The sequence below is a fragment of the Oryctolagus cuniculus genome, chromosome 21 (genome assembly GCF_964237555.1).
Source record: "Oryctolagus cuniculus chromosome 21, mOryCun1.1, whole genome shotgun sequence".
NCBI classification, from domain to species: domain Eukaryota; kingdom Metazoa; phylum Chordata; class Mammalia; order Lagomorpha; family Leporidae; genus Oryctolagus; species Oryctolagus cuniculus.
Genome location: NC_091452.1, coordinates 10063172 through 10080279, shown reverse-complemented (window position 1 = coordinate 10080279; position 17108 = coordinate 10063172). Strand labels below are relative to the sequence as shown.

Sequence of the window (17108 nt, the reverse complement as noted above, 5' to 3'; positions counted from 1 at the left end):
GGCAGACACTCGGCGCAGTAGCTAATGCATTGCATGGGATACCTGCACCTGGTGTCAGCGTGCCCAGGCCTGAGTCCCGGCTCCACTTCCCACCCAGCTTCCTGCTGGTGCACACCCTGGGAGATGGCAGCAGATGGCTCAAGTCCGTGGGCCCCTGCCACCCGCGTGGGAGACCCGGAGGCAGCTCCTGCCGCCTGGCTTTGGCCTGGCCCAGTCCTGGCTGCTATGGACATTTGGGGAGAGAACCAGCAGGTGGCAGAGGGGTCTTTCTCTCGGTCTCCATTTCAAATAAATAAAAATCTCTTTTAAGAAATCTTTCGGGCCGGCGCCGCGGCTCACTAGGCTAATCCTCCGCCTTGCGGCGCCGGCACACCGGGTTCTAGTCCCGGTCGGGGCGCCGGATTCTGTCCCGGTTGCCCCTCTTCCAGGCCAGCCCTCTGCTGTGGCCAGGGAGTGCAGTGGAGGATGGCCCAGGTGCTTGGGCCCTGCACCCCATGGGAGACCAGGAAAAGCACCTGGCTCCTGGCTCCTGCCATCGGACCAGCGCGGTGCGCCGGCAGCAGCGCGCCGGCCGCGGCGGCCATTGGAGGGTGAACCAACGGCAAAGGAAGACCTTTCTCTCTGTCTCTCTCTCTCTCACTGTCCACTCTGCCTGTCAAAAAAAAAAAAAAAAAAAAAAAAAAAAAAGAAATCTTTCAAAAAGATGTTGATGTAAAAATGTGCACTTCCCCGAACTTTCGAGAGACTCATCGTAAGTGCGTTCCGCGCTGTGGATTTCGGCCGCTGCCTTTGCTGCGTCCCTCACACTGTCACAGGCTGCTGCCCCACTTCATTTAGTTCCAAATATTTGACTGTTTCTCCTGAGACCCCTTCTCTGCCCCGGTGACACGGAGAAGCCTATCACTTTATCGCCACATGCTTTGGGGTGTGGTAGCGTCTCTTCATTGATTTCCTGCTTAATTCCATTGTGGTAGAGAGCACGTTATATGAGCTCCATCTTGCTTGAAATGCGCTGAGCTGTGTTTTCTGCAGCGGGGTCTGGCTGACGAACGTTCGGGTTAAGCTTGGGAACTGTGGTGGATGGAGTAGTCTGTAAACACCAAGGAAGCATCTCTCTCCACCAGCTCATCGGTAACTGACACCTCACTTCTGCAGCCTAAAACACCCCCCCCCTTTATAAGATTTATTTATTTATTTGAAAGTCAGAGTTACAGAGAGGCAGAGGTAGAGACAGAGACATCTGCTGGTTCACTCCCCAGTTGGCCACAACAACTAGAGCTGCGATCCGAAGCCAGGAGCCAGGAGCTTCTTCCAGGTCTCCCACGCAGGTGCAGGGGCCCAAGCACTTGGGCCATCTTCTACTGCTTTCCCAGGCCATAGCAGAGAGCTGGATTGGAAGTGGAGCAGCCAGGACTCGAACCGGCGCTCATATGGAATGCTGGCACTGCAGGCGGCAGCTTTACCCGCTACACCACAGCGCCAGCCCCAACTGTTCACTTTCACCTAAGGCCAGATGCAGCCGGGAAGCAGGGGCCTCTCAGAGCCAACGGGCTGCGAGCAGCGGGAGTGCGTGTTTATCAAAGATATCGCTTGCTACAGGCTGTGCTGAGGGTGGATGTGGGGGGGTTGTGACACGCCTACATTCCAGTCAGCAAGAGAGCCAGTGCCAGCGCCCGAGACCCCGTCCTCGGAGTCAGCCCTGAAGTCTTTGAAAGTGGAGGAGGAAAAGCAGGATTGGCCAGGCCGTGCCTGTCCCAGGGTGTCCCTCTCAGCCTGCTGGTCCGGGCCGCTGCTGGGGAGAGAGGTCGGCTACTTTAGGGTGGAAATTAGGTTTCTTCTCAACTGCCACCCACGACTGATGGTGGCCTCCTGGGATGCTGTGTTGAGAGGAGCCAGAAAGTGCCACAAGGGCCCTATAGGAAAGAATGGTGTATTGATTAGTGATGCCTGCCGTGAGCACAGTGTCTGGTGAGGCTGGCATGTCCCTAGCGGGTACCTTTCGCCACCTGGTGGTGGATAGCTGAACTGCAGGAATAATTCACCAACTTTGAGTGCTGCAGGTTTTCCAAGGCATTAAAGAGGTGGCAATCACAAGAATCTGACCAGGGGCTATGTTCAAATATTCACCCAACCCTCAGACTTGCGCAGAGTTTGCAGGGAGGTGGGGGAGAGCATGGATGTGTTGCAAACGAATCTCCCAGGGGGCTCTAACACGCATAAGGGAGCAAGAAAAGGAAATGGTCTCAAACTCGACCTGAAAGAGGTTTCAGAAGAACAGAACTGACGCCTCCTGGGAAATGACCGCCATCCCTGACCCCTGGATTAAGTGCTTTGGGGACCGGGTGCAGCCAGGAGAAGCAGCCGTACGGAAAACGAGTGCCAGCCCAGCTCACGTTCAGGACCACCAGACTCCAGTGAGGACCGTCTGCGGGTGCTCACTGGGGGCTGGAAGGTGCCAGAATGCATGGGAGGTGGCTGACGCTCCGTGCAGGAGGAACGAGTCCGGCCATCCAGCTCCTGACGGCACTGCCCCTGTGTAACACGAAGGCTCTGTCTCACTCCCCTCTTCATCTCTCCGATGGAAGTGGCCTGCCCTGCGTCCTGGCTCAGTCCCACCACCACTTTCAGTCCAGTGACATCTGATTCCACAGCCCTCGGGACTTCCCGGGGGTGTGCCTGAGAGGGGCAGGGCCTCTCTGTTGGGTGAGCACCACAGAATGTGGTCTACGAAGACCCAGGGCCACCTGCCCAGGGAGAGACCCAGCCTCATGTGGGGGAGACCCCCCTCTGTGCAGTTCACCTGGTGTATCTCCAGCGCCGGCAACACAGTAGCTGCTCACTAAATGTGATCTGAATAGCGTGTGTGCTGGTGGGCAGGCAGAACTCCCAGAAACCGGAAAGCACAAATGGAGACCACCCATTGTCTTGGATATTCCTACTTTATTTTTGGCTACATCATCACACAGAAAGGCGGTCGGCATGCACCGGAGAGGGTGTGTGTGTATCCTACGTGGGAGGCCGTTACATGTGTCGAGGAAAGCATGTGCCCAGGCTCAGGGCACCGGGAGCTTGCCGCATGCCGATTCCAGCGCCAATGCCAGTGTCAGGCTTGCGTGGCACAGCCAGCATGCTGTCCCCTAAGGGCCAACCGTGGAAGGAGGGGGCCGAGAGCAGGTGCCACAGGACATGGAGGCAGAAAGACAAGGTCAAGAAAGATGGGGGGTGGGTGTTGGGGTGCAGCAGGTTAAGCTGCTGCTTGCTACGCTGGCATCCCATATTGCAGTGCGGGTTCGAGTCCCAGCTGCTCCACTTCCAATCCAGCTCCCTGCTCATGTGCCTGGGAAGGCAGAGGAGGATGGCCCAAGTGCTTGGGCCCCTGCTGTCCACGTGGGAGACCCCGATGGAGTTCCTGGCTCCTGGCTTTGGCCTGACCCAGCCCTGGCCATTGTGGCCATTTGTGGAGTGGCCAGTAGAGGGAAGGGCTCTCTTTCTCTGTCACTCTGCCTTTTTAATAATTAGATCAATCTAAAAACACAAAACGAACAAAAAAGGAAGACAGCAGCCTGGCCGTCCCCAGCTATCCAGGGAAGGTAACTAGCTGGGTGTTTGGAAAATGGTTCTTTGAGGGGAGAAACAAGACCTCCAGGGCCCTGGGGCTGGGTGCTGGGGTGGAGGGCTTGCAAGGGGAAGGTGAGTGTGCAAGTGGGTGGGGGGTCAGAACTTGTCTGCTGGTCTGTTGCCTTCTGTGGAGGATGACGGGAAATCACGGGGTAAGGTATGTGTAGATGGGGAAGCATTCCTGGGGTGAGACCCTTCTCCGCGGGGCACGGAAGCCTGCCTGACCCCAGCCTCTGGTTCACCATGACACATGGCACCACCAGCAGCCTCGGGCGCCAGGGCCAGCCGTGCTCCAGTTTTATGTTCGCGATGTGATTTGCTTCTCCCTGGGAAAACTGGGTCAAGCGGGTGCAAGAGACAAAGAGAGACCGTGGGAGACAGGGTCTCAGGGCGGTTCCAGGTGAGAGGATGCCAGGGTGGGCCGAGCAGAGCGCACCGGGCAGGGGTCGTTTGGTCAGTGAGGGAAGAAGGCTTGGAGCTTCACAGGAGGCCCCTCAGCCCTGCACCTGCACTGGAGGCGGAGGAAGCCCCTCCGCGGGCGTCTCCACGGGGCCAGTGCCTGGCAGCTGGCCCAGGGCCCTGGGACATCTGACCGGGTGCACAGGGGGGTGGGGATTTAGGAAGCCTGGGCCCCTGAGGTTCTGGCTGCTTTGGCAGAGTCTGCGGCTGGGCAGGGGGTGGGAGGGAGGCGGGGGCTGAGGCCGTTGCAACCCCCTGGGCGATGCTGAGATGGGGACAGGGAGCGAGGCAGGGGGTGCAGAGAACAGCTGAGTGATGGGAGAGGGGAGGCTCAGGGTGACAAGGAGCTGAGGGAGCGCAGAGGGAGGTGACAGAACATGATGGGAGGAGGTGAGAGAGAGGGGAAGCAGGTAGGCTACATCCTGAGGGGGCTTCGGGCCCCTCTGTGGATGTGAGCTCGCTCCTGTCCTGTCCGGGGTGTGCTTTTGTGGGGGCTCCACGCCTGCCCCAAGCCTGTCTTCACGGCATCACCCCCTCTGCTGGGCACAGGCCACGTGCAGACAGGACACAGGGATGAAGGCTGGCGTGGGCACGGTCACAGCCAGGACGGTCTCAAAACAGTCCCGAGTGACGAGGGGGCTTTGTCCTCTACGGGACAGGCTCTCAGACCAACAACCCCATTACAGACACCCCCACAAGCCCCGCCGCTCCATCCTGGGGTCGGAGCCTGCGTCCCAGCATTGGGTGGGGAGGCAGGGTGCCCGGGGCGAGATGCGTCCTGGAAGGCAGGCTCAGCAGGACGGCCGGGACTCGGGGCTGGGGCGGGGCGGGGCTCAGAGAAGGGGCTGGAGTGCGGGTGGCCGGGGTGACTGGGAGGCAGGTCCCCCCCACCCGTCCTAGTCGCTGGACACGTGATTCTCGTTCTGTAGCTGGTGCCAGCGCTCGATCTTCTTGTCCTTGTTCTTCAGACACTCGTACCAGTGCCTCAGGCGCTCACCCTTGGCCGAGATCCCCAGCTGGCAGCCCCCTGCAAGGGGTGGGGTTGGGAGACAGGCGGCTGGTCAGACAGAGGAATGCCCAGGGTCCTCGCTCGAGACCCGAATGGGCACCGAAGGGGAGCCCTGCCGCTGAGCAGTGGCCTCTCTCCCCAGCACCCCCGGCTGAGGCTGTGGCTGCCCTGTCCGGGCCGTGAGTGTCGCTGGTCCCAGCCCACTCTGCTTCAAGAACCCGCAGTGGCTCCCTACTGCACACCGGGTCCCGCAGTGGCTCCCTACTGCACACCGGGTCCTAACGTCCATGTCCATTGCTCATACTCCCCGCAGGTGCGCGCCCCTCCCACTGCAGCTTCCGAGTCAGCCCCGTGGGTCCCCAGAATCCCATCATCCCTCCCCCTGCCCGGTCCCGCCCTTCCCCGCCCAGCCCAGGCTGTGCCCTTGTCTGTTCCCTGTGCCTGTTGGAATGAGGTTTCTTCCTCGTCATTCCTGGGGGCTGGGATCATGGAGCCCTCCCTCCTGGACTCGCACACAGACCAGGGAGGGCGCCTCTGCCTCTGTGCGACGTCATGACCCCACTGCGGCTCACTCCCACCACCTAACTAGCGTGCGAGTCCCTGCCCAGACAGGCGTCCCAGAGTCGGGCTGCCGCGTCCCAACCTCACATTTCGTGGCTTCACCCTCTGCAGCCCCGCTGGGGAGAAGGCGGGGCTTGTCTGCCGTCGTCGGCGCACTCACCGATATAGTCGTTGGATTTGCCGATGTCATAGTCCCAGACCGAGATGTCCAGGGACTTCTTTGCCAGGTCACTGTGTTTGATGTCGTAGAAAAACTCCTGCATGCAATGAAACACGGGTGAGTGACAAGGTCCCCTGAGCCTTCGGCACCGGGAGCTGAGAGCCCGCGTCCTGGAAGCACGGTGGGCCTCCTCCTCGAGCCTTCGTCCCGGGCGCAGGAATCCCCTCTCGGCAAATGCTCTGCGGCGCGGCCCCCGGCAAGCTTCCCGGTAGGCTCTGTGACCCTGGCCAGGAAGGCGGCTGGGGGCTACGCGGCTGCCGCTGCTCAGGCCTCAATGGATGAGCGTGGGCCCGGTCCTGGCCTCCGGGGGCTTCTGCAGGGGCTCCCGCTCACCGCGCAGGGACCGAGGGAGGCCCAAGCAGGCCGAGTCCTTACTTTCCCCAACAAGCCAATATTCTAAAGAAATGACTTTATCTGCCAATTATAACATTCATTCCTGTTTGCTGTTAAAACATTAGGGAGGAAAAACAAACAAAAAAACCCCTGTAATCCAACTACCCAAGAACAGCCACTGCTAAGATTCCCCCGTGTGTGTCCACATGGATGTGTTTCTTTTTAAACACTGATTGATTGACTTAAAGTCAGAATTAGAGAGAGAGAAGGGGAGATGGGGGGCGGGGGGAGAGATCTTCCATTCGCTGGTTCACTCCCCAGATGGTGGCAGCAGCCTGGACTGGACCAGGCTGAAGCCAGGAGCCAGGAGCTTCTTCCAGGTCTTCCCACATGGGTGCAGGAGCCCACGCACTTGGGTTATCCTTTGCTGCTTTCCCAGGCACATCAGTAGGGAGCTGGATTAGAAATGGAGCAGCCGGAACTCGAACCAGCACCCATATGGGATGCCGGTACTGCAGATGGCAGCTTAGCCCACTGCTCCACAGCGCCGGCCCCTACACTGATGTGTTTCTAAAAAGGAAACAGTACTGAATGTGTGACAATGCAGTGTCCTGCCTCTACCTTGGCATCAATGGTGAAAGACAACAGCGTGCTTGCAAATAGTCTTCAAACATCTTTCTCCCTCCTTACTCTGATGGCTCTGTGCTGTGATAGGACCTAATCGTCAGAGTTGAGTATTTAGGCTGTTGTCCGTTTCCCACTATTGTGACACCACAAATGGCTCCCTTGCAGCCAAATCACTATGTACATCCGTGGTGATTTATTCTGGGTAAATTCTGAGAAATGAATTTCTCAGTTTGTATGTTTTCTTGGTAAAGACTTATTTATTTATTTGAAAGGCAGAGTGACAAAGACAGAGGGAGAGACAGAGAGCGAAAGAGAACTTCTATCTCCTGGCTCACTCCCCAAATGGCCACAACAGCCAGGCCTGGGCCAGGCCAAAAGCCAGGAGCCTGGAGCTCCATCAGGGTCTCCTGCATGGGTGGCAGGGGCCCAAGGACTTGGGCCATCCTCTGCTACTTTCCCAGGCACATGAGCAGGGGGCTGGATTGGAAACAGAGCAGCCAGGACTTGTTGAAGCAGCACGCAGATGGGATGCTGGCATCGCAGGCAATGGCTACCCCACTTCACCAGAGCACCAGCCCAGTTTGTAAAACTTTACGACGGAAGATGGCAGGTGCACTGTGGTGCTATCTGTGTGTGACAGAAAGCTGGTCAGACGTGTGTTTGCTCAGAAACTACACATGATGGTTGCTTCCTAGGCTGGGCAGGCTGCGAGGGGAGGGCCATCTCGAGGGGGACTCTGGGACCTTCTGAAACTTGCCACATTTGGCTGTGATCACCTACCCCCCAAAAGGCAGACTTTAAAGGTGTTTCACCGCTGTTGAATTTTTTTGACAAACACCCCCTCAACGGCCAGGCCGGCTGGATTTCCTCGCCAGCGCAGTGTGTGTTCCCAGCGTGCTCGCTGGCATCGAGCGGCAGCACCTGCCGTGCGTTTGCGACAGGCTGGGTTTGGTCCTGGCCTGCGTTTTCTTGGGTGTGAGTGAGTTTACTGGCCATGGATTTCTCATCTTGTGACTTGTTCAGGTTCCAGGAGAGGGCAGGGCGGCAGCTCAGGACTCAGGATTTGAGAAGCAGAAAATGGGCGCCGGGGGGAGCGGCTGAACTGCGTGTGTGAGTGCTCCGGGATCGGCCCCCATGTGTGTTCCTGTGCACCTGCGTGTGGGTGCATGGGTTAAAGACAACACGAAATCTGCTGTGTTGTACTCAACCTGTGCTTAAAAATCAACCCTCCCAGGTCTGACCTGACCTCAGAGCTCAGGGGCGGGACCAAGCAAGGAGAACTTGGCTGGAAGAGCAACACGGGGTGGGGGTGGGGGCTGCCCTGGGGGCCTGGAGCCTGCTCTGGGTGGGCAGTGGTGCTGGGGCGGGCCCCAGGCTTGGGACCAGGGTCTCAAGGCACCCTGACCCTGCCTCTCTTCTTCCTCTTCATTGGAGGAAGAGCCAGGCTCGTGGCTCAGATCAGAACCGACCCATCCTTCCACTCTGCCCTCCACCCAGTCCTCCATGAACTCCACGGATATCCCAGGCTCCTCCGTGGCAGACGGGCTCGTTGACATCTGGAGTCCGGAGGGACAGCGTGGTGGAGGTGGGGGATGTGTAGCTGTTGGGTCTTGAGGGAGGAAGCAGAGTTTGCCAGGGAGGAAGAGAGAAAGAGGCCAGACCAGGCCCAGGAGCACTGGGTGCAGAGGGACCCGAGTGGAGTTCGTGGGACCTGGGGAGGGGGTGTGTGTGTGTGCGAGACGAGGAAGCGGGGAGGCGAGGGTTTGATGGTCGCGCTGACATTGGACGGCCGCTGTGTCTCAGGGCTCCCCCGTCGGTGGGGAGGGTGCCAGGCACAGAGAAGCGAGCCAGGGTCGACTGCGGTGGCCCAAGCATGGAATTCCAGAGCCAGGCCGAGGCAGCAGCCACAGGAACACAGAGGAAGCAGCACACCCATGGGCGCCCAGACGGGCACCCCGCAGGAAGTGACGCCCTGGAGGGCCGCGGGACGGGAGGGACACAGCCACACCAGCGGGGGCGCGGAGGAGGGGTGGTGGGCATTGCCGGCCGTGTGTTTCATCTGATTTCAGTTTGCTAGACTTGTGAAGTTTCTAGACTTGTAATCTTTTTGAGTTGTAAAGACATTGGTGGCCATCTGATTCAAACAGCTTCCTCTCTGTGGTACTCCTCATCTGTGGGCTTTTCTTAGTCTTGATTCCCTCCAGTGACAAGGAACTCACTCCCTCTCCTTCAGATAATTCAAGCTGATCAATGCAGAAAGGGTTTTCTTGTTTGTTTGTTTGTTTATTTGTTTTCATGGTTGCGATTCCCAACATTTCAGTAGGAATTTGTTTCTTTCTCAGAAACAGGAAACATTCCATGCATGACAAAAAAAAAAAAAAATGGGGCCGTCTTACCTCATTGAATTCAGGATTCAAAGTTTTCTTTTTAATTTGAGTCTTGTGTTTGGCCTTCTTCCCCATGTCAGGTTTCAGCCAGCTGGGAAGAGACACACGAGGCCGTCACGTGTGGAGTTCAGGGGCGGCGAGTAGCCCCCTGACGGCCCCCAGCACTCCTGCCAGCCCCAGGGTCACGATCCATCAGCTAACCAGAAGGTGGACTGACATGGAGAAAGACCAACATGGGTGGGATCCTGTCCCCAGGCCCCCTGGGTGTGCTGCACCCTCACGGGAGCCCTGAGTGTACAACTAGGCCCAGTCTTCTACTCACATGGGAACGGAGAGCTCAGAACGGCTGAGACGTGTGCCCAGGTCCTACGGCGGGGAACTCAACCCAACTGTTACACCCTGGCCCTGATCTTCACCCAGTGGGACCAAACTGAGGGCCATGGCTGGGTGGTATCTGGCATACGAATGAACCCCTGTGACCCCCTGGGCTGGCCTCAAGACCTGGGGAGACAGATGCTGGCCCTAGGGTCAGGAAGGAGAGGGCACAAACTGGATCGCTGCCACCGCACTGCTGGAAATTCTTCTGGCTTCACTTTGACCGCTGGGTACAGCGCAAGATCCCTGGTGCAGCCTCAGGCTCCAGTGGCCGGCTGGGTCTCTGCTGTGTCCCAGCTCACCCTGGGCCAAGCTCCTCACCCTACCCCAGGGCCTTTGCCCATACAGTTTCCTCGGCTTAGAAGGCCCTCCCGGCGTGCAGACAATATGTGTGTGGCACTCAGCAGGGGCTCAGCCAGTATGTGGGGTGGGGTGAGTAAAAACCCCCTTAGGGCTGGAATGTGTGGGTTCTGACCCCAGGCTCTCACTAACTGAGCCACGTGGCACATGAGCCCCGCCATGTTTCAGGTTCCGGACCTGTAAAGGAAACAACCTTTCCTTCCTCATTCACACAAATGTCTCTGAAGACGATTTTTAAGAAGAGGCATAAACGAGGAACTGAAATTCACCACGTACAGAGCTAAAATAAATGACTTAAATATCAGAATGACCCCCCATCCCCACCCCGGCCCCTCTCCAATCTTTATTTGATAGAAGCTGCTTACTGGCCACCTGTTCTCTCCCATATCTGCTTGCAGCCTGGGAGTGGTGCCACTGGTGACCAGGGCCCTAAGGGCAGGGTGGAGGGGAGAGGGGTGGGGGGCGCTGTCCACCCCCTTGCACACGGCTGAGGTTTGATGGGATGCCGCACAGTGCTCCAAATCAGGCTGCTCCCGGAGGCTGAGCTGCTCCCTGACCTGTGTGCTGTTTGTGCTAAAGCCTCACTCAAAGCAAACCCAAAGCCTGTGCTGGCTCATCCTTGGCTCAAGGGAAGTGCAGCTGCCTGCGAGGGGAGGCAGAGGGGCGGGGACTCGCCCAGCGGGAGGCAGCACAGATGGCTCTCTTCCTGAGTTAGACCAGGGGTGGTGCTGGCTTATAACCCTAGCGGCAGGGATCTACTGAACACTTCTGCGCACCACGCCCTGTGCAATGCACCTCTCAGAGCTCCAGCTGCAGGGTGACACTGACGGGCAAGGTACGGGGCTCCACCAGGAGGGCTGATCTCATCGGGCCCCAGGCAGCGCCGATCCTGGGACGTGCAGGGCTCACCCCAGAGGCAGCATAGTGCTCCAGGATGTCCCATGGTCCTGGCTGGAACTTGGGCATTGCAGCCTGAGACCCTCCCGGCCTTGACTTCCTGTCCCCTCCCTTATGCAAGGGGCTCGGACCTGCTTCAAGGCCTGTGGCTCCTCCCCCCTTTCTCTGGGTCCTTCCTGTCCCCACAGGCATTTTCCCATCTCATCCTCTCTTGGTGTCTCCTTGGAACACCTGCACCCGTGTGTGACGTCACTCTTGTCACCCCCCAGAGAGCCTGGAGAGCTTGAGCTGCAGCCCCAGGGCACCCAGCTAGAGCGTACTGGAGACTTCTGCAGCTGGGATCCAAGCCCCAGCGGCCGGACACAGAGCCACGTGTTGTGCTGCCCCGGGCCAAGCTGAACCCTACCGAGGTGCTGACCATCCCTGCACCAGACCCTCTTCTAACTGAGCGTCCCTGAAACCTGGAATCTGAAATGCCCTGCAGCCCACACATTGTGAGGACCCCTGTGATGCTACAGGCAGAAAGTTCCATATCTGCCCTCAGGGGATGGGTTTTAGCCAAAACACAGGTGCATTAAAAATATTGTAAGCAATCGCTTTTAGACCGTGTGGACAACACGCATGTAAAACACAGATTTCGCATGTGGACACGAGAAATATCCTTAGGGATCTATGCAGCATCTTTCAAAACGTTCGTGCAAAATGCATATCATGAACTACTAGGACTGGCTTTCAAAAATTTCTAATGAGGCCGGCGCCGCGGCTCACTAGGCTAATCCTCCGCCTTGCGGCACCGGCACACCGGGTTCTAGTCCCGGTAGGGGCGCCGGATTCTGTCCCAGTTGCCCCTCTTCCAGGCCAGCTCTCTGCTGTGGCCAGGGAGTGTAGTGGAGGATGGCCCAAGTGCTTGGGCCCTGCACCCCATGGGAGACCAGGAGAAGCACCTGGCTCCTGCCTTCGGATCAGCGCGGTGCGCAGGCCGCAGCGCACTGGCCGCAGTGGCCATTGGAGGGTGAATCAACGGCAAAGGAAGACCTTTCTCTCTGTCTGTCTGTCTCACTGTCCACTCTGCCTGTCAAATAAATAAATAAATAAATAAATTTCTAACTAAAAACTTATCTTTGATTCCATTTTCCATGAACTTTTTGAAGTCCCCTTATATGCAAATATCCCCTCCCCCCAAAAAAAATAATCCAGAATCCAAAACACTTCTGGTTCCAAGCATTTTGGATAAGAGACGGAACTACTGTGCGCATTTTACCAGTGGAGAAAGGGAGGCTCCATGTCTGCTCGGAGAAGGACAGACGCAGGTAGCCACGTCCCTTCCTCCTCGCGACGGGAGCGCTGCAAACCCCCACACCTGAGCGTCTCCTTTGAGCATCTCCACAAAGGACTGGGAAGATCCAGATGGCCTCTATGGCCTCTATGGCGCTGTAGGCTCCAGCAGCCACAAACAGGCTTCCTACCCCATGCTGGCCACTCCTCGTCCCACCCCCCCAAGTGGCAGATGTGACACAGCCGTCTGAGTGCCCGAGACTTCAGCCTCACATGCTGGCTGCTTCCAATCACGGCTTTTGCTGTGTGGCCTCGGGCTGGCTCCTTCCCCTCCCTGGTTCTCAGTGTGCAATGATCTCAGGGTAGCCATCTGATGCCCGTCCCCCCATCCCATCCCATCCCAGGGGCCCTTCACCGTCGCATGGCAATGACTCACAGCTTGACGAACGGGTCTGAGTAGCCGTTGGCGTCCATGGCTGCCAGGTGCACACAGCGTATGATGCCCACGATGAGGCCTCCCTGCTGAGTGCTGTACATGAGGGACACCAGGATCTTGCCACGCTCCTCTATGTCCCCAACACGCTCCACCTGCTGCACGGTGCAGGGGGACAGAGAAGGCAGTGGGGGTCAGGGAGGGAGAGGGCAGGCCATGGGGATGGTGGGCATTAGGGAAGAAGCCCTGGAGGCAGGAGGAGCCAGGCCAGTGCCACTGTGGGCAGCACCATAGACAGCAGATGCCCCAACCCTATGAAGAAACTGATGGAAGGTCTGAGGTAGAGGGGGGCAGCAGCTTTACGTAGAAGCAGCCCAGGCCCTGGCTGCAAGCATAGCACCCAGGCACGGCTGCACCCTTGGCTCGGCCTCAGACTTCTCTCCAGGGTGGTCCCTGGAGCCATGGAGGGGCCCAGGCAGAGGGCAAGGCTGTGTCGTTCTCTCTTAGGGAGGAGAGCCTGCCCAGCTCCCGATGGAGGGAGCTGCTCTAGTCCCGTGTCACTGTCTGCAGGGTCGGGGAACTCACGGGCATCCTGGCTGTGAGAGGGTGGGGCTGCCCCACTGCAGAGGCCCCGGTCTTGTGTCCTACTGCACTGGGCAAAGGGGCAGCTCTCACAGTGGACCCACAGGTGGGCCGTGTGGGAGAAGGAGCAAGGGTGGGGCCAGGGAAGGCGAGAAGAGGGAGATGGCAGGGCAGCCAGGCGGCGGCAGGGACCCCGACTATGGCTTCCGTTCCTGCTTGGCACTCACCTCCTCCTCGTACAGGGCCATGCCGCGGGCCGACCCGGTGGTCCCGGCACGTTTCATCTTGAAAGGGGGAAGAGAAAGGAAAGGTGAGGTCATCTCCCTGCCCAACCAGGCCCACCCGGCCCTCACACTCCCATCGGCTTCCAGACCCGGGGCCTGCGTCCTCCAAGCTGCTTGCCCTCTTTTGGCCAAAACCAATAAGCTACAACCACATGGCAGACTCTGTGCACGGCAGCCTATGACGGAGGGTCTGCTACAGCCTCCACCTACAGAGAAGGGCACTGAGGGCCGCAGTGGTTAAGCCACCTGCCCAAGCTCACACTGCCAAGAAGTGACAGAGAACCCTACTCATAAAACAGGCAAGACTTCACCTGCCAGGACTGACCAGCCCAGGGGCCCTGGGGCCCAACCCACAGAGGCTGCTCCCTCTTCGGCTCCCAAGGCTTTTTGCTGGCCTCTAAGGCTCTGAGAAACACAGTTTGAAACCACTGGCTGGAGTGGATCAAGATGCCGCATCGGACGCCTGCATTCCCGGATGGAGTGCGGGGATTCGAGTCCCAGTTCTGCTTGCTGCACACCCTAGGGGGCTGCAGGTGGTCACTCGTATACCTGAGTCCCTGCCACCACATGGGAGACCCGGACTGAGCTCAGGGCTCCTGGCTTCAGCCTGACTCAGCCCCAGCTATTGCGGTCACTTGGGGAGTGAACCGACAGAGAGAAGATCTCATCTGTCTCTCTCTCTCTGCCTCCAAATAAAAGGAAAACAAAGAAGTAAAATCACGGGTTCAGCCCAAACTTCCTCACTTTAGAGATGAGGAAAACAGGTCCCGAGGGGAGGGGACGCATGGAGCAGGTGGTCACGGGGGGGGGGGGGGGGGAGGCGGGCGGTGGTGATGGAGTTCACAAGGAGGGGCAAAGGGCAGAATGTGGTCAGCAGCATTTTTGGTGTCTGCCGGCCTCTGCCTGTCCTGCCCCCTCCATGTCTCAGGGCTGGCCGCACCCTACCCCATGACATGAGTGCACCCAGAGGCTGCTGGCCCCTCAGTGAGCGAGGCCAGGGAGCGGAAGCCTGGTGAGCTGGCTGCGGCCATGCAAAGGCCTGGAGGAGCTGCCTTGAACGCCGCCCTGCAGCCTGGCAGTCAGTGTGAATCCTTCCCTGCTCTGCCCCTTGTGTCCTGCTTGAGCTACAGAGACGGGTGTGGCACAGTGCACACTATTCCATCTGGAGGAGGGTGCTGTAGGATCTCCCCTCCTGGTCCCCATGGCCAGGGGCTGCAGGAGGGCGGGGCTCTCTGCCACTGCTGCATGGAGGGGCCGCAGCAACTTACGCCCCTCCCTGGGCTCAAATCGCCCACAAATCACACAGGGCACTTTGGGTTTCTCTAACTGTGCAGACTGCTGTGTGTGGGGCCAGCACTTCCCCACCAGGAGTCTGCAGGGGAGGCGTGCGGAGCTCTGGTTTAACACCCCCTCCCCGGGAATTCTGCAGTGCAGTCCCACTGCGGAGCCCCAGTCTCGCCCCCTTCTTGCTCTCACGACCAGAGCAGCACTTCCAATGCTTCGCATGGGCGGTCTCACTTGATCCTTAAGAGGCCTTTGGGGTCAGCACCACACTGTCCCATCATATAGATGAGAAAACTGAGACTTGGAGAGGCGAACTGGTCGCCCTCAGGCTCTCCTGTAAACAGCAGGGCTGGGACCCACGGCGTCTGTCCACAGAGCCCACCCTCTACCGACTCCTGTGCGCGGCGATTCCTGAGCTCGTGACTGGCAGGTGGCCGGCCGCCCCACCCACCCCCACTTGGGGGCAGGCCCACGTACGGGGATCACCCGCTCCAGGCAGATGTTGAAATTCTTCCTCTGGTTGGGCTTCAGCTTCTTGAGGGAGAATCTCGTCTCACCGATGAACTCATTATGGCCAAATTTGTCCTCGTCACAGACGGAGATCCTAGCGCCGAAGGAAGGGTGGTTGGGGAGAGAAAGAGGAAGTGACACTGAGCTGTTCCACGTGGCCAGTGCCGCGGTGGGTGTTGGGAGGAGCGTGCAACACGTAAAGGAATCAGATGGTGTCCTGTTTGTGGAGCCAGAGGCCGGCTCCTCTAGCCCTTCCTTACTGAGTGTCACTCTCACTCAGCAGGTGCACACACCCATAGCCTGCTGCACACACCCACAGCAGGCTGGCACGTGCGTACACCTGCCCAGCCCACACCCAGAACGAGACACAGAACCCCCAGTGCCCGCTGTGGAATCTTCCAGGCACGCCCGTCTCCAAGATGACTACGGTCATGACCTCTGGCCCCAGCGAGCCATGTGGCCTGTTTCTGCCCTCCCTATAAGTGGATCCGTTCTCTTCCATGTGTAGCTTCCTTCGTTCCACGTTATGTCAGCCTGTGCATCTGTGTTGTGGCTTCAGCAACCACAGATCGAAACGTTTGGGAAGAAAAAGTGCCTATGCTGAATGTGCAGAGAGAAGATTCCTTGCTCTTACTCCCTAAAGAAAAGAATGACCCACTCTGGTATCGGGGGTCCTGAGTTACGTAGGGATGAATGAGAACACGTGGGAGGATGCGTGTGCATCCAGGCACACGTGGCCCCAGCCCCCATCGGGAACCTGAGCATCCAGGTGTGGTGTCTGCGGAGGGTTCTAGAACAGTCCCCTGTGGATCGTCAGGGACGACGGTATTCCCACAAGATTCTGCTGGACATATGCACTGTCTGTAAATATAGCCAAGACACTCCCCCCGGGGGCCTTTATGAGGAGCGGGCCCAGGACAGCCGTGGGTACCTGAGGGTCTTCCTCTGCACGTCCTCCTCGGTGATGCCGTGGTAGACCAGCGTCTCGTTCCACACAGGGTTCCGCGTGTTACGCAGCGTTTTTGTCCGCAGCTTGTTAGACTGGAGCCCGGGGAGAGGGACAGGCAGACGCCGGCCTCAGCGGGGAGCTGGCCCTGGAGCCCCATCCCTGGGCGGGCTCGGGGGAGCATCCGGGGGCGTGGCCGTCCCCAGCACATGTTCTCAGGGAGTGAGGGGGACCCTCGGGGGTGATGGCTATGGACAAAGGGATCCACGCTGGGCTCTGGGTCCCCCACCCCCGTGCACACAGCCCCTTCCTTGAGCCCTGCCTGAAGGTAAGAAAGCACCGGCGTCTTGCTCTGAGAAAATAAGAGTCACCCGTTCCTGGGCAGGAGCTGGGGTGGCTCCCTCTGTCCCCCAGATAGCGCCCTCATGCCTGAAACTCCTTGAGGGGACGAGCTGCCCCTGCGCCCTAGGGAGGCTGGAGTGCACCCGGACCAGAGCAGCGGCCTAAGTCACGCTAACTGTGTGGGGCTCGGACTGGGCACAGCAGAGCATCTGGGTGGGGACCAGGAAAGCGAATGTCACTGGGGTGTCGGAAGGAGAGGGGTCAAGTTCTGCCAAAACCGGCCATGGCCAGGGGAGGGACCCTTTTTCCCTGTTCTGAAGAAACAGTGAGACAGAGTGTGTGTGTGTAAGTGTGCATGTGCATGTATGTATGTGTGTATAAGTATGTGTAGTATGCGTGTCCATGTGTGCCTGTGTTTGTGTATGTGTGCATGTACATATATGTACGTATATATATGTTTGCATGTATATGTAAATGTGCATGTATGTATGTGCATGTATATGTGTGAAGGTGTGTATGTATGTGTGTATAAGTATGTAGTGTGTGTTTGTGCATATGTGTGTATGTGTGTATACATGTATGCCTGTGTTTATGTATGCACACATA

The 17108-nt window shown here is 58.4% G+C and overlaps 1 protein-coding gene across 14 annotated transcripts in view; it reads right to left on the bottom strand.

The window, feature by feature from the left end:
• Positions 1-2920: 2920 nt before the first annotated feature.
• Positions 2921-17108, bottom strand: part of RPH3A (rabphilin 3A) — a 247561-nt gene continuing 233373 nt past the window's right edge. For 13 of the 14 annotated variants that reach the window (XM_051826562.2, XM_051826570.2, XM_051826564.2 and 10 more), the window contains 7 exons: positions 16146-16255; positions 15182-15308; positions 13364-13420; positions 12558-12712; positions 9224-9305; positions 5808-5904; positions 2921-5104 (listed from right to left, as the gene is read on the bottom strand). In XM_051826562.2, coding sequence (XP_051682522.1) covers positions 4974-5104; positions 5808-5904; positions 9224-9305; positions 12558-12712; positions 13364-13420; positions 15182-15308; positions 16146-16255 — 759 coding nt within the window. In that variant the 3' untranslated portion in view covers positions 2921-4973. The remainder of the gene's footprint in view (positions 5105-5807; positions 5905-9223; positions 9306-12557; positions 12713-13363; positions 13421-15181; positions 15309-16145; positions 16256-17108) is intronic. The other variant, XM_051826565.2, reaches the window with a different exon arrangement.